We start from the raw sequence: 15817 nt of genomic DNA, 5'->3' as shown, positions 1-15817 counted from the left end.
AAAGGCTTGAATTGCCTCTGGAAGTGCACACAGGAGGTGAAGGGCACATGCGCAGCAGAACTGTGGGAGATGCTGGGCTGCAGCAAGGGATTGTACCTTGGCATAAATATTAGGGCCAAAGCCCAAAACCACACGACACCCCCTGTAGAGTACACACTAATGACGAGGGGAGGAAAATGGAGTTCAGTGGTTTCCTTTGTATTTCTTCTTTAAATTGAAGACAGGGCTTCTCATCATGCATTAATTCTGCATTTAAATACAAAAAGGACAAGACACACGGTTACGGGTGAGAGCACTGGATTTTTTATTTGTTACCTCTAGGTACCATGGGTTTGACATTACTAGGCAAGACCAGTGAATGAGCAGCGATACATTCCATTCATACCTGTGTTTCCAAAGCACCAAAAATGGAGCTAGATTTACTATTTAATCCTATAATCAATACTCTAGGTTGGACTTGCTGCTTCCTGTATTGTCCCTAATTTAGCAGTATGTTATTAGGCAGTTAGGGGTGTGAGGAAAGAGTCATCATGTAGTACCACTTTTACATCATCATCGGACTAAAACATGCACATTCTACGGCGTGGCCCAAGCAACAAGAATACACGTAGAACATTTATGGGTGGAGACTTGTTTCTGACAGATTTATGTTAACACCGCCTATGGATTTTAGAACCCTTATTGGACAGATACCTACAGCAGTTCATCACTGTGTGTGGGAACATGACATGCGTGCACAAGTGATACAGTGGAAAACACAGCAGGAGCGGCAGCAGGCCTGAGGACAAAGGTGAAATCCATGATGGGATGCTGTATGGAAACGGGAGACCTTCCTCAGCTTTCTACTGCGAGTCTCTGCTCTGTGAGTGAGGCCTGCTGGGCGACAGTGTTGTTCTCATGGCTGCGGAGTTTTGATACGACGTCCAGAAATGCCAGGTTCTGCACTTCCTTGTGAAGGGGTTCTGGAAAACAGAAGCACGAAGGGTTCACAAGCTGCTGTCTCAGACCATGTGTCTATGCACATCTCAATTTTCTGGGGGCTGCTAATGACACACTTTCCTTATGTTCTACTCTTGTACTTGACACTAATTGAGGTGATAGAGTTAATGGTGCCCACCCATAAAAAGGAGGGACACTCATGTCGCAGAGCACAGAAAAGCCTGGGTGGGTGGCAGAGAGGTAAGAGTGCCTATTTTAGCAATCAGCCAGAAGTGACACACACACAGCATCACTTTTGAGTGCAGTGATGTCAACTCTAGGGCCTAATTTTGTAATGTGCCGAGGATCCACAATTCCCACTGACGTCAGCTGGAGCGGGGGGTGCTCAGCCTTCATGAAATTCCACCCCCCAATGTCTTTCAATATGGTTACTGGTAGAAGAATGTATAGCCAGAGCCTCACTTTTAGAACTCATTCCCTAAACTGGTCTTACAAAGCCAGGGCTCATCTGTTGAAAAACAGCTCTTGCCTAAGAGGTTGTATGGTTAGGGGTGAGTGTGTAGGGTAGTTGTCTATCTGACATTGCATCACTTGGTTATTGTTAATCTGCTTATAAGTGTGTTCATTTTGACTGATGCGTGGCCTGGTACCTCTAAAATGGTGAGCATTTGTTTTCTTCTGCTTTAAGAAATTAACATGGATTGCTTTGTACATTATTGTATACATAACTTCGGGTGGGGAAAAAAGTGACGCAAGCCCACGGCAGTGACTTGAATTGTTTTTCAAGTACAGCAGGAGTTCTGTTGAAACAATTGTAGGCACTGCATTTTTGAAAAAACATGCTTCAGGCTTTATTTATACGCAGGGTAGGAAATTCTAGTAGACTCCAAATCAGCAACAAGATCCAAATATATTTCTGCTTCCCCAGGTGCTGCCAATTAAACCGAGGCCTGGGCTGCTCATGAGAAATATGAACCTCTGTTTCGAATTAGCTACTTTTCGCACAAAGATTACGTGCTCCTTTTCCTTGTAGCAAATTTTCTGTGACATTTGTTTCCTGTTCACCTGCTTTCAATTATCTTGCATGTTTTACCCCCCTACTGTGTGACAGCAGAGCCAGGGCCATGCATCTGAGAACTTTTGTACACTGTGAACAATTTCAATTAAGCTGTTTTCAGTTCTGGAGTTATTCTACTGTGTAAGCATTTCCTATCCTCCTACTTCCAGGATAACACCATGTTTAAGCAGGTGTTACCAAATCAACTTCCAGGAGCTTACTGAGTTACAATGGCAGAAAAGCGCTGTTTAGCCAGACTCCTAGGCGCTTCAGGACCTTCATACACCGTGACTGTGTTAGGTTTGAATGCCCTGGGTTTTTTTCTGATCCTTTAAGTTACACTGTTTACACTTCCCATTGTCATCATTCTCTTCTCTTTTAACACACTGACTCCATTGCACCATCAGTTCCCAGCTGGCATTTATTTAACTGGTAATATGCAACTGCCAGCACAAAGACGTGAAATGTAATATCATATCACTGTACCAAAGGAGAGTCACAACAGTATCCGTCGGCGAAACCATTTAGAGCGTCACTCCACTGCTTGGCCTCTGTGGTCACTGCAGCTAGGAGTGCGCTTCCCAGCCTGGGGCGGCAGACGTGCTGCTAGCTCTGCTCAAGCGAAAGCACCCTAAGAACAGCCGTGTGATGCTGAGGCATGGGTGGTTACACAGGCCAGCCACCCTATCCCCATGGTCTGTACTTGGGTGGCCAGCCCGAGTGCTACCCATGCCATAAAATCCATGCTGCTATTTTTAGCACACTAGGTTGAGCAGAGCTAGCACCTCTGTCTACCCATGCTGGAGGGCACTCCTGCAGGTGCAGTGTAGACATACCCTATAAAACCACAGGTCTTAGAAGCTACAGAGTTCTTAGCCACGTAGAAAATCTCTGCAGCTATTATTTTAAAATAACTTCAAGAACCTCTTCACTCACTGGCAGAGAAAACATCAAAACTTACGAGCATAAATATCCTATCTATATAGGGATTGGTGACATAAAAGGGAAGGACTTGGTAGGATGGGGAAGAAGATACATTTGCAGTTAATAGCAGGCTTGAAGTCCCAAAGTGGGGCATCCCTTTAAGTATTAGTTAAGACTAAAACATCCTGTTTCCTTATTTTAGAGCAGGCGAGAGTTGCAGAAACAGGCACCTCTTCCTGGTGATAAGAACCATGGGAATGAAAAATGCGGCAAAAACTCTGGGGCATGCTGCATGAATCAGGTAGCTTAAGGAATGCACAGACGCAAAAGGGGCAAGTGGAAGCTCAACAGACAGAAGAAGCTCCTGAGAATTGCTCCCAAGACATTCATATGGAGAGGGACTCGGAGAACCACTAATGCCAAAGGAATTAAAAATGTTGGGAGTTCAACACACTAGTGTGAATTTCAGCACTAACGCTGGTGATAATGGGTCTATTATCCCTTCACTGACTCTAAATTCTGCACTTTACAAAGTCCCTCTATAGCCTGCCTTGTGCATATTGCTCTAAAGATCACCCACCACCCCTGGAACCTTGCAGTAATATAGCAGTCATCAGTAACCACTACAGTAAAGACTGATGCCTTGTTTACACACACAAGTTGCACCCATTTAAATCAATTTCGTTAAACTGATGCAAACCCCTGTGTGGCCGCTTTTAAATCATTTTGCACCTGGCCCATACCAATTCAGTGTGCAGGGAAGACCTGAGCTCCAGTTTTAATTTCAACCTGATTCTTTTTAGCTGCTTGTAAATTTCTCAAATCCTGTCTGGGATGAAATTTGATCCCATCCCTAAGATGCAGTAGTTTTTGGAAAACCAGAGAAAAATCAATTTAGAGTGGGAATGAAACACTTTCCCCAGATATTCCTACTTAACTTTTGTGTATCTCTCCCTCAAAAGGCTGAAGGTTAAAATGCTAAACTTTGGCTTATTGCAGAGTCGTCAAAACAATCCGAAGTTTGAAGGAAACCGGCTCAATAATTTTTAAGTTCTGAATGTTTAAAGGTGTCCTGTTTACAGGGGCTGTTAGAACAGGTTTTGTTCATCTTTACACAGTGCCCTAGAGTAAAGTGGCTCAGAATGTTGGCATGAGCAGTTAAGGCCTATAGAGCACAGGGCTTTCCCCGGGGAGGGAGAGCCCCCCACCCCAAGCAAAGAGGTGACATGCAGGCACCATTTTAAGTATTTTAGCAGTGCTTGTTTCTTTTATCACCCATTTCCATTTATTCTTTGTATTTTCTTTTTCCATTTTCTAGCATGTCTGGTTTTTTAATTTTTTCTTTTAATTTTTTTCATTTAAAACAAAAATAAGGAGATTCCTTACTCGGGGTGAGGGGGAGAGAACCAACCCTAACTTTACTGTAGTGTTAAGAAAAACTAAGTGTGCAAGTGATAGGAAACATGGAGTTAAAGGCAAATGCTAAACTCCCTGCTATATGCGTGTACGCCAAAGTGCTGAGTGCCCCTGAGGTCCGGAAATTAGGGAGAACTCAGCACCATGCAGGAACTATAGACTGAGTAATTACTATTACATATTACTTATCATGCAAAAAATGTACTCTAATATTATCCAGCACTGAGTTGTTATACAGCCTTCTGTACACATGGTAGAGTTGATTTCCTTCTCTCTCAACACTGTAAATTAGGAGGGACTTCACCATAGTCAGTGGAGTTATGTCCGTGTACAGCCAGTGTGAGTGGAGAACTAGGCCCAGTGTATCTAGTAGAGGCCCAACGTCCAAGCTGAAAAAAAAGTTTAGTTTTTAAAGGGGGGGAGCAAGGAGCAGAATAAAACAGCACCTTGTAAATACTCACCAGATCCCATAAGAGCACAGATCAACACCATGGAGTTGTATTTGATTTCTGGAGCACTCCTCTCATCTGAGAGCAGTCTGTGTAGAATCTGGACTAGTTTAGCATTTTCGAGATCCTTCTCAGCAGTGACTGCAATACAAATAAGTGAAAGTTGTAAATCCGAGAATATCATCAGTCATTTTTGATGCACAGTGTTTGGCCATGTACTGAAATATTTATCTCCTGCACTGTAAAAGTGGTGCTGTGAAGTCTTTAAGTGTTGCCTGATATGAAATGAAACATATATATATATATATATATATAAATGTTACAATGTTAAGTCCTTGTGAAATAGTTTTATATTTTAACTAAAATCCTGATGGCAAATCCACTCTGCATTCTAAATACTGAGAAGCCAACTCCTGCTAGCCTTCCTCAGTCAAAACTCACATTGACTAAATGCTTTCCAGACTTTTGAGGGAATAAAAACTGAGGGTGTGATCTTTGAAATCAAAAGGAACTGAGAGGGCTCAGCACCTTTTGAGAGTGCTCAATACTTAGTAGGATCAGGCCTTGACTAAGGAGTATATGATTTGGGCAAAGTTTTATTGGGACACCGTCAACTTAGTTTAGGCCCAAAATGTAATTGTTTGAAGACAAATGGGAAGGGAGTAAAAGACCAAAATGAATAAAAATATTTTCTCTTTCAATGTGATAAATGTATTTTTATATCTAATGCTTCTTTGCAGTGTTTTGGAAGGAGAACACAATAGCATTCTGCTAGTACATGAGAACAAGAAATTAAACTGACTGCAAAAGTAAGTAATGTTGAATCATCTAATTCTATTGTCCAAGATGAGGGAAGTACAAAGAGCAAGCAAGCAGGATAAATGGTGGAAGGGAAAATCCATTTTTTAAAATTCTTTCAACTTTAGCAAACTTTAAGGTGTTAGCAACACAGGACATGGAATTTAAAAATACATGATTTTTATAGCTGAGACATTTAACAAAACCAGTAACAGCCATTATCTGAGCAGTACCCACCACTTTACTAGCTTCCCCATGACTGCATCAGCAGCTAGTCGATGTCTTATCTTAGCAGGTCTCACTAAACTGGTTTAGGATGTCTACATTCAAGTGTAGCCAGAAGCAGGTCCTATTAAAAACCTTTTCCTTGATTAGCCTCCTGACTAGGCTAGAACAATTTTTTTAAATCCCATGGTTGATAGTGGCTCCAGTCTGAAATGTAATTATAAATATGACATCCTGGGGTTCCATGCTTATCATCTCTGAGTCTCCACAGCATTGTTATAATGTAAAAAGATGATTTTTCTAACTATTAAGTCATTGCTAACTCTATCTAGGATCTGAAAGTCATTCTTGGGCCTTTCTCGTTCACACATCACCTCCTGTAATAAAGATTCTGCAAGGCAAACTTGATCTGTGCAACCCCGTTTTTGCCTGTATGTGGATATGTTAACATAGATTCCCATGCTCATGATAGCAAATATCGTGTCAAACTGGTAGATTTCTGCAGGATCCCATACAACTCTACCCACGAAACTCACTTCTGCTTGGATTTTCCAGCCCTGAGCCTCTCTTGAGCACAGACTAAAGGGAAAGTAAGAAGAGCTAACCATCAGGATACTCACCTAATTCTAACGCTGCTATTAGTGCCAAAGCGACAAGAGCTTCGTTTTGCATTATTACGTGTTCACTAGTTGCCATGGTAGCTAAATGCTTGATGCCACCGCTCTGAACAATGGTCCTAATTACATCCTAAAATAAATAAAAATAACAGGACTGAAAAAAAGTTTGCATTACACAGTAACAGAATTGAATAATTTAGTTGTGATGTATGCTGTAAGTACAGTTACGTAATACACACACACACGTGTGTGTGTGTGTGTGTGTATATAGGCCAGTGATTCTCAACGAGGGGTACACAGAGGTCTTCCAAGGGGTACATCAACTCATCTAGATATTTACCTAGTTTTAAAACAGGCTACATAAAAAGCACTAGCGAAGTCAGTACAAACTAAAATTTCATACAGACAACGACTTGCTTATACTGCTCTATATACTACACACTGAAATATTTATATTCCAGTCGATTTATTTTATATGGTTAAAATGAGAAAGTGAGCAATTTTTCAGTAATACTGTCCTGTGCCACTTTTGTATTTTTATGCCTGATTTTGTAAGCAAGCCGTTTTTAAGTGTGGTGAAACTTGTGGGTATGCAAGACAAATCCGACTCCTGAAAGGGGTACAGTAGTCTGGAAAGGTTGAGAGCCACTGGTATATGTATTTATACATATTATAACACACATCTGGTTAAATTATGTAATAATTGGGTTAACCAAAAGTTTGAATTAAGCAATATTTGGTTAAGTCTGTTCCCCACCCCTCTTCCAGGTTATACTGGATGACATTGCTGTTGTAAAAAGAAAAGGAGTACTTGTGGCACCTTAGAGACTAACCAATTTATTTGAGCGTGAGCTACAGCTCACTTCATCGGATGCATACTGTGGAAACTGCAGAAGACATTATATACACAGAGACCCTGAAACAATACCTCCTCCCACACCACTCTCCTGCTGGTAATAGACCAATTTGCTCTAAAAGGGACTGCCCTCCAGCTAACCCTGAGCCCCATTTAAAGTCAGCCAATCAGCAAAGACAACTAGCTTTCTTCTCATTATCCTGTAGTGTTGAAACCCAGCATCCCTTTGCTATGCTCTGGGTATGGAGACCCAGAACGACTCTTTTGTAATCTTGGTTTTCAATCCCCCATCATCCAAAATGCCTCTTGTCCTTAGGGGAGGACCCCCAAGACCTTTAGAGAAGGGAGATTGTTCTGTATTCCAATTTATTTAATAATGCAAAATGTGAAAAACAAAGTACATAGGCAGGAAGTGAATAGTGTTCTCTCGAAACTGGTAATAAATATGAGACCATAAGTTACAGAATACTGATGTATTACTTTTTGTTCTAAAACCAGAATTACAGTACTTTTCCTGTTGCCCAAGACCTAGGAAACAAAAATCTTAACTGGATTAAATGCTCTTGGAGTAGTTATCATAGACATTTAAAGGACTCTGTCAATGTTTTTAGGTCCAAAATTTTACTTGTATTTGTAATAAAATGATGGATGAAGGCCTCTGAGTTCTTTATTTATTTTTGGTTATTTTTTTTAACTAGTCTTTTTCATAGGACCTACAAACCTCACACTGTTAAGTGCTTCTCCTGGAGCTAACACCAATCAATTTACTTTCAAGCATCTGCGATGTTGTTACAAATGAGAGTAAGGGGAGGAAAGAAGCTGTTTAAAGGAGATACTACATTTTGTGTCAGTTGTTCTCACGTCTGAGTGTAAGTTGCAGCTGCAAAATACAAGCCCCAAAATCAGGTAACTGTGTGTGCTGCAGGGTACTTGCACAGGCGCATCTTAAGCACCGAAGTTTGAAAAGGTGGCCTGCCTTTTAAATGAAAATTTGATTTGTTACTTCAGTCCTTTGAGTAAGATGATTAAAGTGAAATGCAATGACAAGGACATGCAATAAAATATATCCTTCAATGCTCCCCTTTCTACCTGCAGCGACAAACCAAAGACCACAAACTGAGCCATGGGCTTAGAATGATTTATGTTCCAGCGCTTGCACAGATTATTGCAATCAGATTTTGTGCGCAAGGAAACAAAAAATGCGAGCATGAGCCTGGAACCTCGAAATGTCTTCAGCTAATCATGCTGAAGCTTCACATTTCTCAACACAACAACTGAATGGAAACACTTGGGACTAGGTTAGGCTCTGAGCTTACTGCCTAAGAAATTCACAGCCAAAAAGCTCTTCAATTAATTTTGAACTACCTAATGCACATACATATGTAAAAACTGTTATCTTTCTTTTACTTGCAACAAGTCCCTTCTAATTAGACTCCTCTCTACTAAGTGCTGAGGACCTCCTGCAAAGCTCTGAGTGCCTTCAGCTTCTGTTGAAGTCACTGGGAATTAAGACAAAGAACCTCTCACTATAATTTTCTACAGAAGGGCCTAAGTAGCGTGGAGCCCAAGTCCCATTTTCAAAAGTAACTCAGATACTTAGGGGCCTAAGTCTCTTTGAAAGTCACTGGGGCCTAAACATCTAAATCACTGAGGCACTTTTGAAAATGTCACCTTATCTTTTGTAGGTGCATGAATTTAAAATATTAGTGAAAGTACAGTAAAGAGCCATGCAGCTATGCCAACATCCAAACCTAGAGGGCAGTGCAAGTATAAAATTAAAAAAGAGTGAACTCATTTTTCCACTGTGTTGAAGGGCAGTCTTTGAGCCTCTAAAAGCTCAGAGATTCTTCTGCACTGAGTGATTTTTGCTAAATTCTGTGTTTAATACAAACATTAGCTGTTCCATGCCAGTGTTAGTATCTTTGCTTTACATTTTTGAATGCAGTCACCCTGTCCCAGACTGGTAAAAACTCACATCTCTGCTCCCATGGTTTCTTAAAATAGCAGCAGAATTCACCAAATGCACCTGACTTGCGGACTGTGAGAAAAAAAGGTATTCAGAATTCTGGGAAAAAATTAATACTGACTAATTTTAGAGGCTGAATACAAACCATATGATGGGCAGGAGAAATATGAGAATACCCCTTGCATTGGAACTGACCATGTAAATGGGTAACTACCCACAGATCCCACTGACTTAAATGGGAGCTGAGTAATCTCAGCATCATGCAGGAGCAGGCCCACAGCGCACATCTGTTTCTGCTTTGCAGTGCCATTCGTGAATCAGGTCATTCTTAACTTGTGAACATATTTCTCAAATAGCATTTCCCAATATCAGGCTTGATCCTGCAGTGCATACTTATACAAGGAACCACATTGAATCAATGGGTAAAATATAGGCCTGGCAAAAGGAGGAACTATTCTCAGTGGTTGCAACAGGCAGGGCCGGCTCCTGCTTTTTTGCCACCCCAAGCAGTGGAGGGGAAGAAAAAAAAAGAAGAAAAATCCAATTGAGCTGCTGCCGAAGAGGAAGAGAGGGAATGAAGGATGTGCCGCCCCAATAACGCACAGAGTGCCGCCCCTTTCTATTGGCCGCCCCAGGCACCTGCTTCCTTCGCTGGTGCCTGGAGCCGTCCCTGGCAACAGGAGTCACACCTGCTAATCCCAGAGCTTTCTTTGGTCCAATATGACTACACAGCTAAGCAAGGACTGCAGGTTCTGGTCTTTCATGTATTTTGTATAAACTCCGTATAGTGTAGCTAACGTGGTGAGGAGTGATTAGAAGTGCATTGACAAACAGCTAGTATTATCTTTATACAGTATACACAAGGATACCTTTGTAAGAAAATGTTTGTAATTGAACAACTCATTGAAAGCTTGAAACTGATAAAGAATAGCACTGAAACACTCTTTATAAAAACAGGCCAAGATTCTCTTATCTCTTTTATGCAGATGCAAATCTGGAGTAAAGTCATTGATCATGAATGGATTTACACTAGTGTAATTCAGAGCAAAATTTCTCCCACTGGCATTTATAAGTTACAGTATAAATATATGTAGGTCAAAATTTGGGCCTACTAACCTAGACAGTATCCCTTTAACAGGCTTCCTATTTATGAAACAAATAGTTTTTAATCAAATAAGTGGCATTTATATTCAACTTGATGCTAATGTCTGATTGACAGGCTCCCTGGAGCCAGAAGTCCCATGTTGTTACACGGTAGAGGTACAGCACAGGAATTAGTCATACAATTTCCTTGTCACTCTTTCCCACCAACATGGCTCAATCCTAACTAGATGGATCATTTCTAGGAGATGACAGGTAAGTCTCCATGTCCAATCAATCTTTGGCCTTTTTTCTGAGAATACCAACAAAGCTGCTTAATGCCTGTCCAACAGAAACTGGAGACAAGCCACTGGCTTATTTCAAACACTCATCAGAAGGGGACTTTTAAATCAACATGGGTCCGAATGGGATTCATATAGATGACCCGGAGGCTGTCAATCTCCATTTGTCAATCTTCTGAGACATCCAGTCCCATTACAAAATATGGCCATAATTCTGCAAGCTAATTTGTTTGGGTGGACTCTCCTTGATATAACAGGGGCTCACCATAGGCAGAGATTCCATTCACGCAGATCTCATTGCAGGGGGTCAAGGCCTGTATTCTAAACTGAAAACAGAGCATGGCATGACTTTCTTTTAAAGACTCTCCACATGAACTGAATTTTTTCACCAGTAACTTACTTTTGATTTGCTATGTCGTATAAGTGCAGAAAGCAGTCTGTTTGACTCCCCCATCACACCTGCATGATCCTTGGCTTCACACCATTCCACCAACCGTTCAACCAATTTCACATTCTTTCCCAGCTGTTCAGCAGCTTCTGCTACATATGATACAAGCCAAAATAAAACAAGGTTGTCATTTTTCAGCATGTGTCAGAAATATATGCATGAAAGTTTCTAAGAGGAAGAAAAATCGTAAATAAGAATCTTGTTACTCTGTGCTAATAGAGGGAAAGTCCCAGTTTGCATCAGTGAGCAAAATTGGTAAAAAATCGGGATGGGAGTGAATTGCATAAAAAATTTCACAACATATTTTCCTGGTACATTTTTTTTTCTTTTTTCCTGGATGAACCTTTAAAATTTGAAATATTTTGACCATTGTGGTTTATGGATTATTGAATACTAGAGACAAAAAAGGTGACATTCCCAGTAAGCCAATTCATAGATCTATAGATTTTTAAGGCCAGAAGGACCATTGTGATCATTTAGCTGACCTCCTGCATTAAACAGGCCCTAGGACTTCCCTGAATTAATTCTTTCTTCAAATCCAATAGCTGTGACTGAACTAGAGCAGATCTCTTGAGAAAAACATCCAATTTTGATTTAAAAATTTCCAGTGACGGTGAATACACCACAATCATCGGTAAGTTGTTCCAATGGCTAACTTCCCTCACTGTTAAAAATATGCACCTTTATTTCCAGTCTGAAGTTGCATAGCTTCAAATTCCAGCCATTGGATCTTGTTGTCCACGGGAATGAAGAATCCTCTATCATCAGATTTCTGTTCCACTTACAGACTGTGATCAAGTCACCCTTTAACCTTTTCACTGCCAAGTTAAATAGATTGAGCTCCTTGAATCTCTCTCTCTAAGGCATGTTTTCCCATCCCTTAATCATTCTTGTGGCTCTTCTCTGCACCCACTCCAATTTTTCAACATTCTTCTTGAAACATGGACACTAGAACTGGACACAGTATTCCAGTAGTTGTGACACAAATGCCAAATACAAAGATAATGTAGCCTCTCCTCTCCTATTTGATATTCTCAGTATGTAGAGTGCTGCATCACTCCTTTGAGGGGAACAAGTGAAAATAAAGGTGGGTACCACTGGCTCTGTTCTGAAGATGATAGGGCCATGCCCCTCCTTCACTAGAAGGAAAAAAAGGAGCAACAGAACTGGCAGCTGTCCTATCTCCCCTCAGCACAGAACACGATAGCCATCTTTACCTTCACCGCTGTCACCTCGATGGCTGTTCTCAGGACACACAAGTACAGAGGAAGTGGGGCTGCCTCTGAAGGGAGGGTGGCATTGGTCTAATGGCTTCCATGTTCTGTTCATCTCTGCAGGAGTGAAGAAACTAGATGGCAGCCTTTAACAAGACCTGGGGAACAGTGGACAACCTGATCCCCCAACAGCATCAGTGGGAGCAGGAGCCAGCTAGAAGAGAGATGGGGAAGCACATTATGTGCCCTTGTCCTGTCTCAGGATAGTGCTGAGTACCACGGTTGGGTGCAGAGGTGATGTAGCACTGTCCCATTGACTCACAAAGTAGTTTGATGTCCCTCTTAATGACCTGATTTCCAGAGCTTGCCAATCTGTGCTGCAGCGAGGAGCAAATCAGCAAGTCCACACTCAGGGCAGAATTGTAGTTTACCATTATACAGTTTAGTAAGGCTGTCCTATACTTTAGTTACAGATTTGCTGTGGTATACTCATAAATATACCACTATATCATCCATTGCTATTGGGTAAAAGGATGTAAATATTCAAAAATGGAAACCAGACATCTACTGTACTTACAAACCCTTGTGAATTTTACAAGGGCTAGTATTCACAAACTGTGGTGGAGGGTTGGTGGAAGCTATTTGATATAGCAATTTAAAAAGATGCTTGGAATTTAAAGAAAACACCAAAGAGTCACAGAGACTCTTTATAGCCTTCTGTGGTTTGCCACTTTATTTGATAGTTCTAGTCACTACGTGATAGCTGCAAATTACATGACATTTATCCAGTTTGAAATGGCAATTTATCAATTATTAAACGGATCAGCCCATTTAAGGGTGCTAGATACAGAGAAGGTACAGAAAAGTGGGAACTGCGTAGCACAACATGAGGTCAAAACACCTGCAGTTAGATACATATTCATAATGTGCCAGTTTAGAAGAATGCTGAAGTAGAAAAGTAAGTAAGTGTCTGAAACGTGTTCCGATTGTCCATGGTAGTCAATCCAGAATTTTTAAATCAGCTCATAAAAAGAAAAGGAGGACTTGTGGCACCTTAGAGACTAACGAATTTATTTGAGCATGAGCTTTCGTGAGCTACAGCTCACTTCATCAGATGCATTCAGTGGAAAATATAGTGGGGAGATTTATATACATAGAGAACATGAAACAATGGGTGTTACCATCATGTTTCTCTCATTGTGCTAAGATTTAAGAAAAAGTAAAAAAAGAACTATTTTTCTTCTAGAAGAGCCTTAACAGATTATACCAGAGAGAGAATCACAGAACATGAAAAACTGCTTATTTTTACCTTGTGCATCTATTAACATTCTTAACGTTCCCAGCAGCTTGAATTGAACCGGGGGCATCTCCGATCTGAGAAATTTAAGTACTGCTTCTGCAACGCCAGCTGATAGCATCTTAGCCTTATTTACAACTACACAAATAAAGAACAGAAATGATCTCTCAAACCATTTTTGATGATACATTTAAAGTTGATGGAGACTGTCATTTCCAAGACAGTCCAGGAGCAGCTTTTCTATGCACACCGAAAAATAGCATACTAATGTGTACATTGTGAGCACACACGCGCACACACACACACACACTTTATATACATTATTTTATGGTTACCTAGACACAATGTGAATTTGAATGTTTTGTTCTTATGCATAAATCTAATTTCCAGTGCTCAGCCTATCTCAGCTGAATGCCAGAGTCCTCTACGTGGATAATAACTACGAGAGCAGGAGTTAGAGACCTTCTGGAGAGACAATTCCACCCTAAAGGTTTGGAATAGACGTGGTGTACTGAAGGATCAGGTTAGTGGGGGGAACCTCTTGCCCTGCCCCAGTACACTGTGCAAACAGCAGTGTGGGATATCCTGTAGGGAGTGAGCATTCCTTATGCAGCCTCCTAAATCCTCTCTCATCCCATGTGGTGAGACTACACTGATTCCACCTCCATGAGGCTCTCCACAAGTGGTGAGGAGGGGGCAGGGTTTGCCCCATACTATGCTTAATGAAAGTGATACATTAGTTCATATTCTAAATAGTACTTAACAGGAAGTACCCTGCTGTGGCAGATATTCCTTGGTTCCCAAGGTTCTATATATTGGTTTGAGACCAATCCTGCACATATTCATGGGAGGCTGGCCCACTGAAGTCAGTGGGGCGACTCGACTGGATAAGGTGAGTAGGAGATGGCTCTCTAGCATTTTTAAAGTTATGCGAATTTAGTAGGTATTAATGTTCAGTCTCAGGAAGTTAGTATTTTTCAAAATTAAATGTATGCAGTAAAAAGAGTAAACTGATCAAAGAATGATTTTTGGCTCAGGTCATTGGAAAGTATAGGTTTTATATATACTCATTATATATTTCCTTGGGCTTTTATGTGAATATTCATGTTTTATGTTCAGACGATCAAAAATTGATACAAATGATTAAAAATGACAATATTTAGGACTTGGCTGGCCCACTACCTTCAAAGACTATTACAAACGTTAACTAATCCTAATGGATCAAATGTCCGGATAGGCCTTCTCTAACGCAAGCTCTGAGAAATTACAGCAAGATATGGTATATGAGAGAAGTGAACAGCTCTCTCTGCTACGATGGAAATCCTAGGTAGGATCCCTCATAAGCCAGAGAGAGCCCAAAATGATGCAGAACAGTTGCAGAGCAAAGGGAAGTGGCACTGAGGTCTCCACAGCCTCCTGCATATTGCAGAGCCAGGCAGCACAGCAGCTCTCTCCGTGGGAGTGCTGGGTGGATGTATTGCGGGACAACAGTGGCAGAAACATAGGCAGTGGGTCTGTGACCTGGCCACCAAACCCTCCCAAAAGATGAAGAAGTGGCTGTGGCCTAGCTGCACAGATGCTCCCTGGCCTGCCTCCAGGTTGGCTGGGGACAATGTCATCCCGCACATTGTTTCCCCTGGGCTTTGCAGTGGGAGCCAGAATTCACCCTGAGAGATTAGCAGTGCGCCGTAAGCCTTACCAGGAATAGCCAGGTTTCTGAGTGCACTCAGTGCTGCATGCTGCACAGTTACATTTCCATCTTCCACATGTCTGTCTAGTAGATCCATCAGCTTTTGAACTATCCCATTATCCACCATATGGATGCAGTTTCCATCTGCACAAGACAAGATGAGTCACTTGTATGCTCACAATCAATCTTAAATGCGTACAAGAGCTTCTCAGTACGAAAGTGTAATTTCCCCCTCTTCCAAATTTTACAGTTCAGGTGAAGTGTAGCATCTGACCACCATTGTCAACTTCAATTACAGGAACAATTACGCATTTACAATAAAGGAATGGGAAATAGAGAAGAAGGTAAAAATTGAAAACTCCAATAGCGTAATACAAATATATATTTGAAAAGTGCTGACTGAGGTAGGATTTACTAGAGTTGAAAAATTCCTAAAAAAGTGATAATGATTCTTTAGTAATGTGTCTGAATCTTCAATGTTGAAAAAACAGAATTCTAAAAGCAGGGTTAACATCTTTCAGAAATCCTGCAAAGGTGTT

General features: G+C 41.1%; 1 protein-coding gene across 16 annotated transcripts in view; it reads right to left on the bottom strand.

The window, feature by feature from the left end:
* Nucleotides 1–280: 280 nt before the first annotated feature.
* RAP1GDS1 (Rap1 GTPase-GDP dissociation stimulator 1) overlaps nucleotides 281–15817 on the bottom strand; it is a 154478-nt gene continuing 138941 nt past the window's right edge. For 10 of the 16 annotated variants that reach the window (XM_037896942.2, XM_043545193.1, XM_043545200.1 and 7 more), the window contains 6 exons: nucleotides 15288–15422; nucleotides 13601–13726; nucleotides 11030–11169; nucleotides 6429–6555; nucleotides 4798–4926; nucleotides 281–962 (listed from right to left, as the gene is read on the bottom strand). In XM_037896942.2, coding sequence (XP_037752870.1) covers nucleotides 835–962; nucleotides 4798–4926; nucleotides 6429–6555; nucleotides 11030–11169; nucleotides 13601–13726; nucleotides 15288–15422 — 785 coding nt within the window. In that variant the 3' untranslated portion in view covers nucleotides 281–834. Of the gene's footprint in view, nucleotides 963–3979; nucleotides 4726–4797; nucleotides 4927–6428; nucleotides 6556–10819; nucleotides 10956–11029; nucleotides 11170–13600; nucleotides 13727–15287; nucleotides 15423–15817 lie in introns of those variants that run through there. The other 6 variants (XM_043545196.1, XM_043545197.1, XM_043545198.1 and 3 more) reach the window with 3 other exon arrangements.

The sequence above is a fragment of the Chelonia mydas genome, chromosome 4 (assembly GCF_015237465.2).
Source record: "Chelonia mydas isolate rCheMyd1 chromosome 4, rCheMyd1.pri.v2, whole genome shotgun sequence".
NCBI lineage: Eukaryota > Metazoa > Chordata > Testudines > Cheloniidae > Chelonia > Chelonia mydas.
Note: the sequence above shows the minus strand (reverse complement) of the source record. Positions and strands in the feature narration are given on the sequence as shown.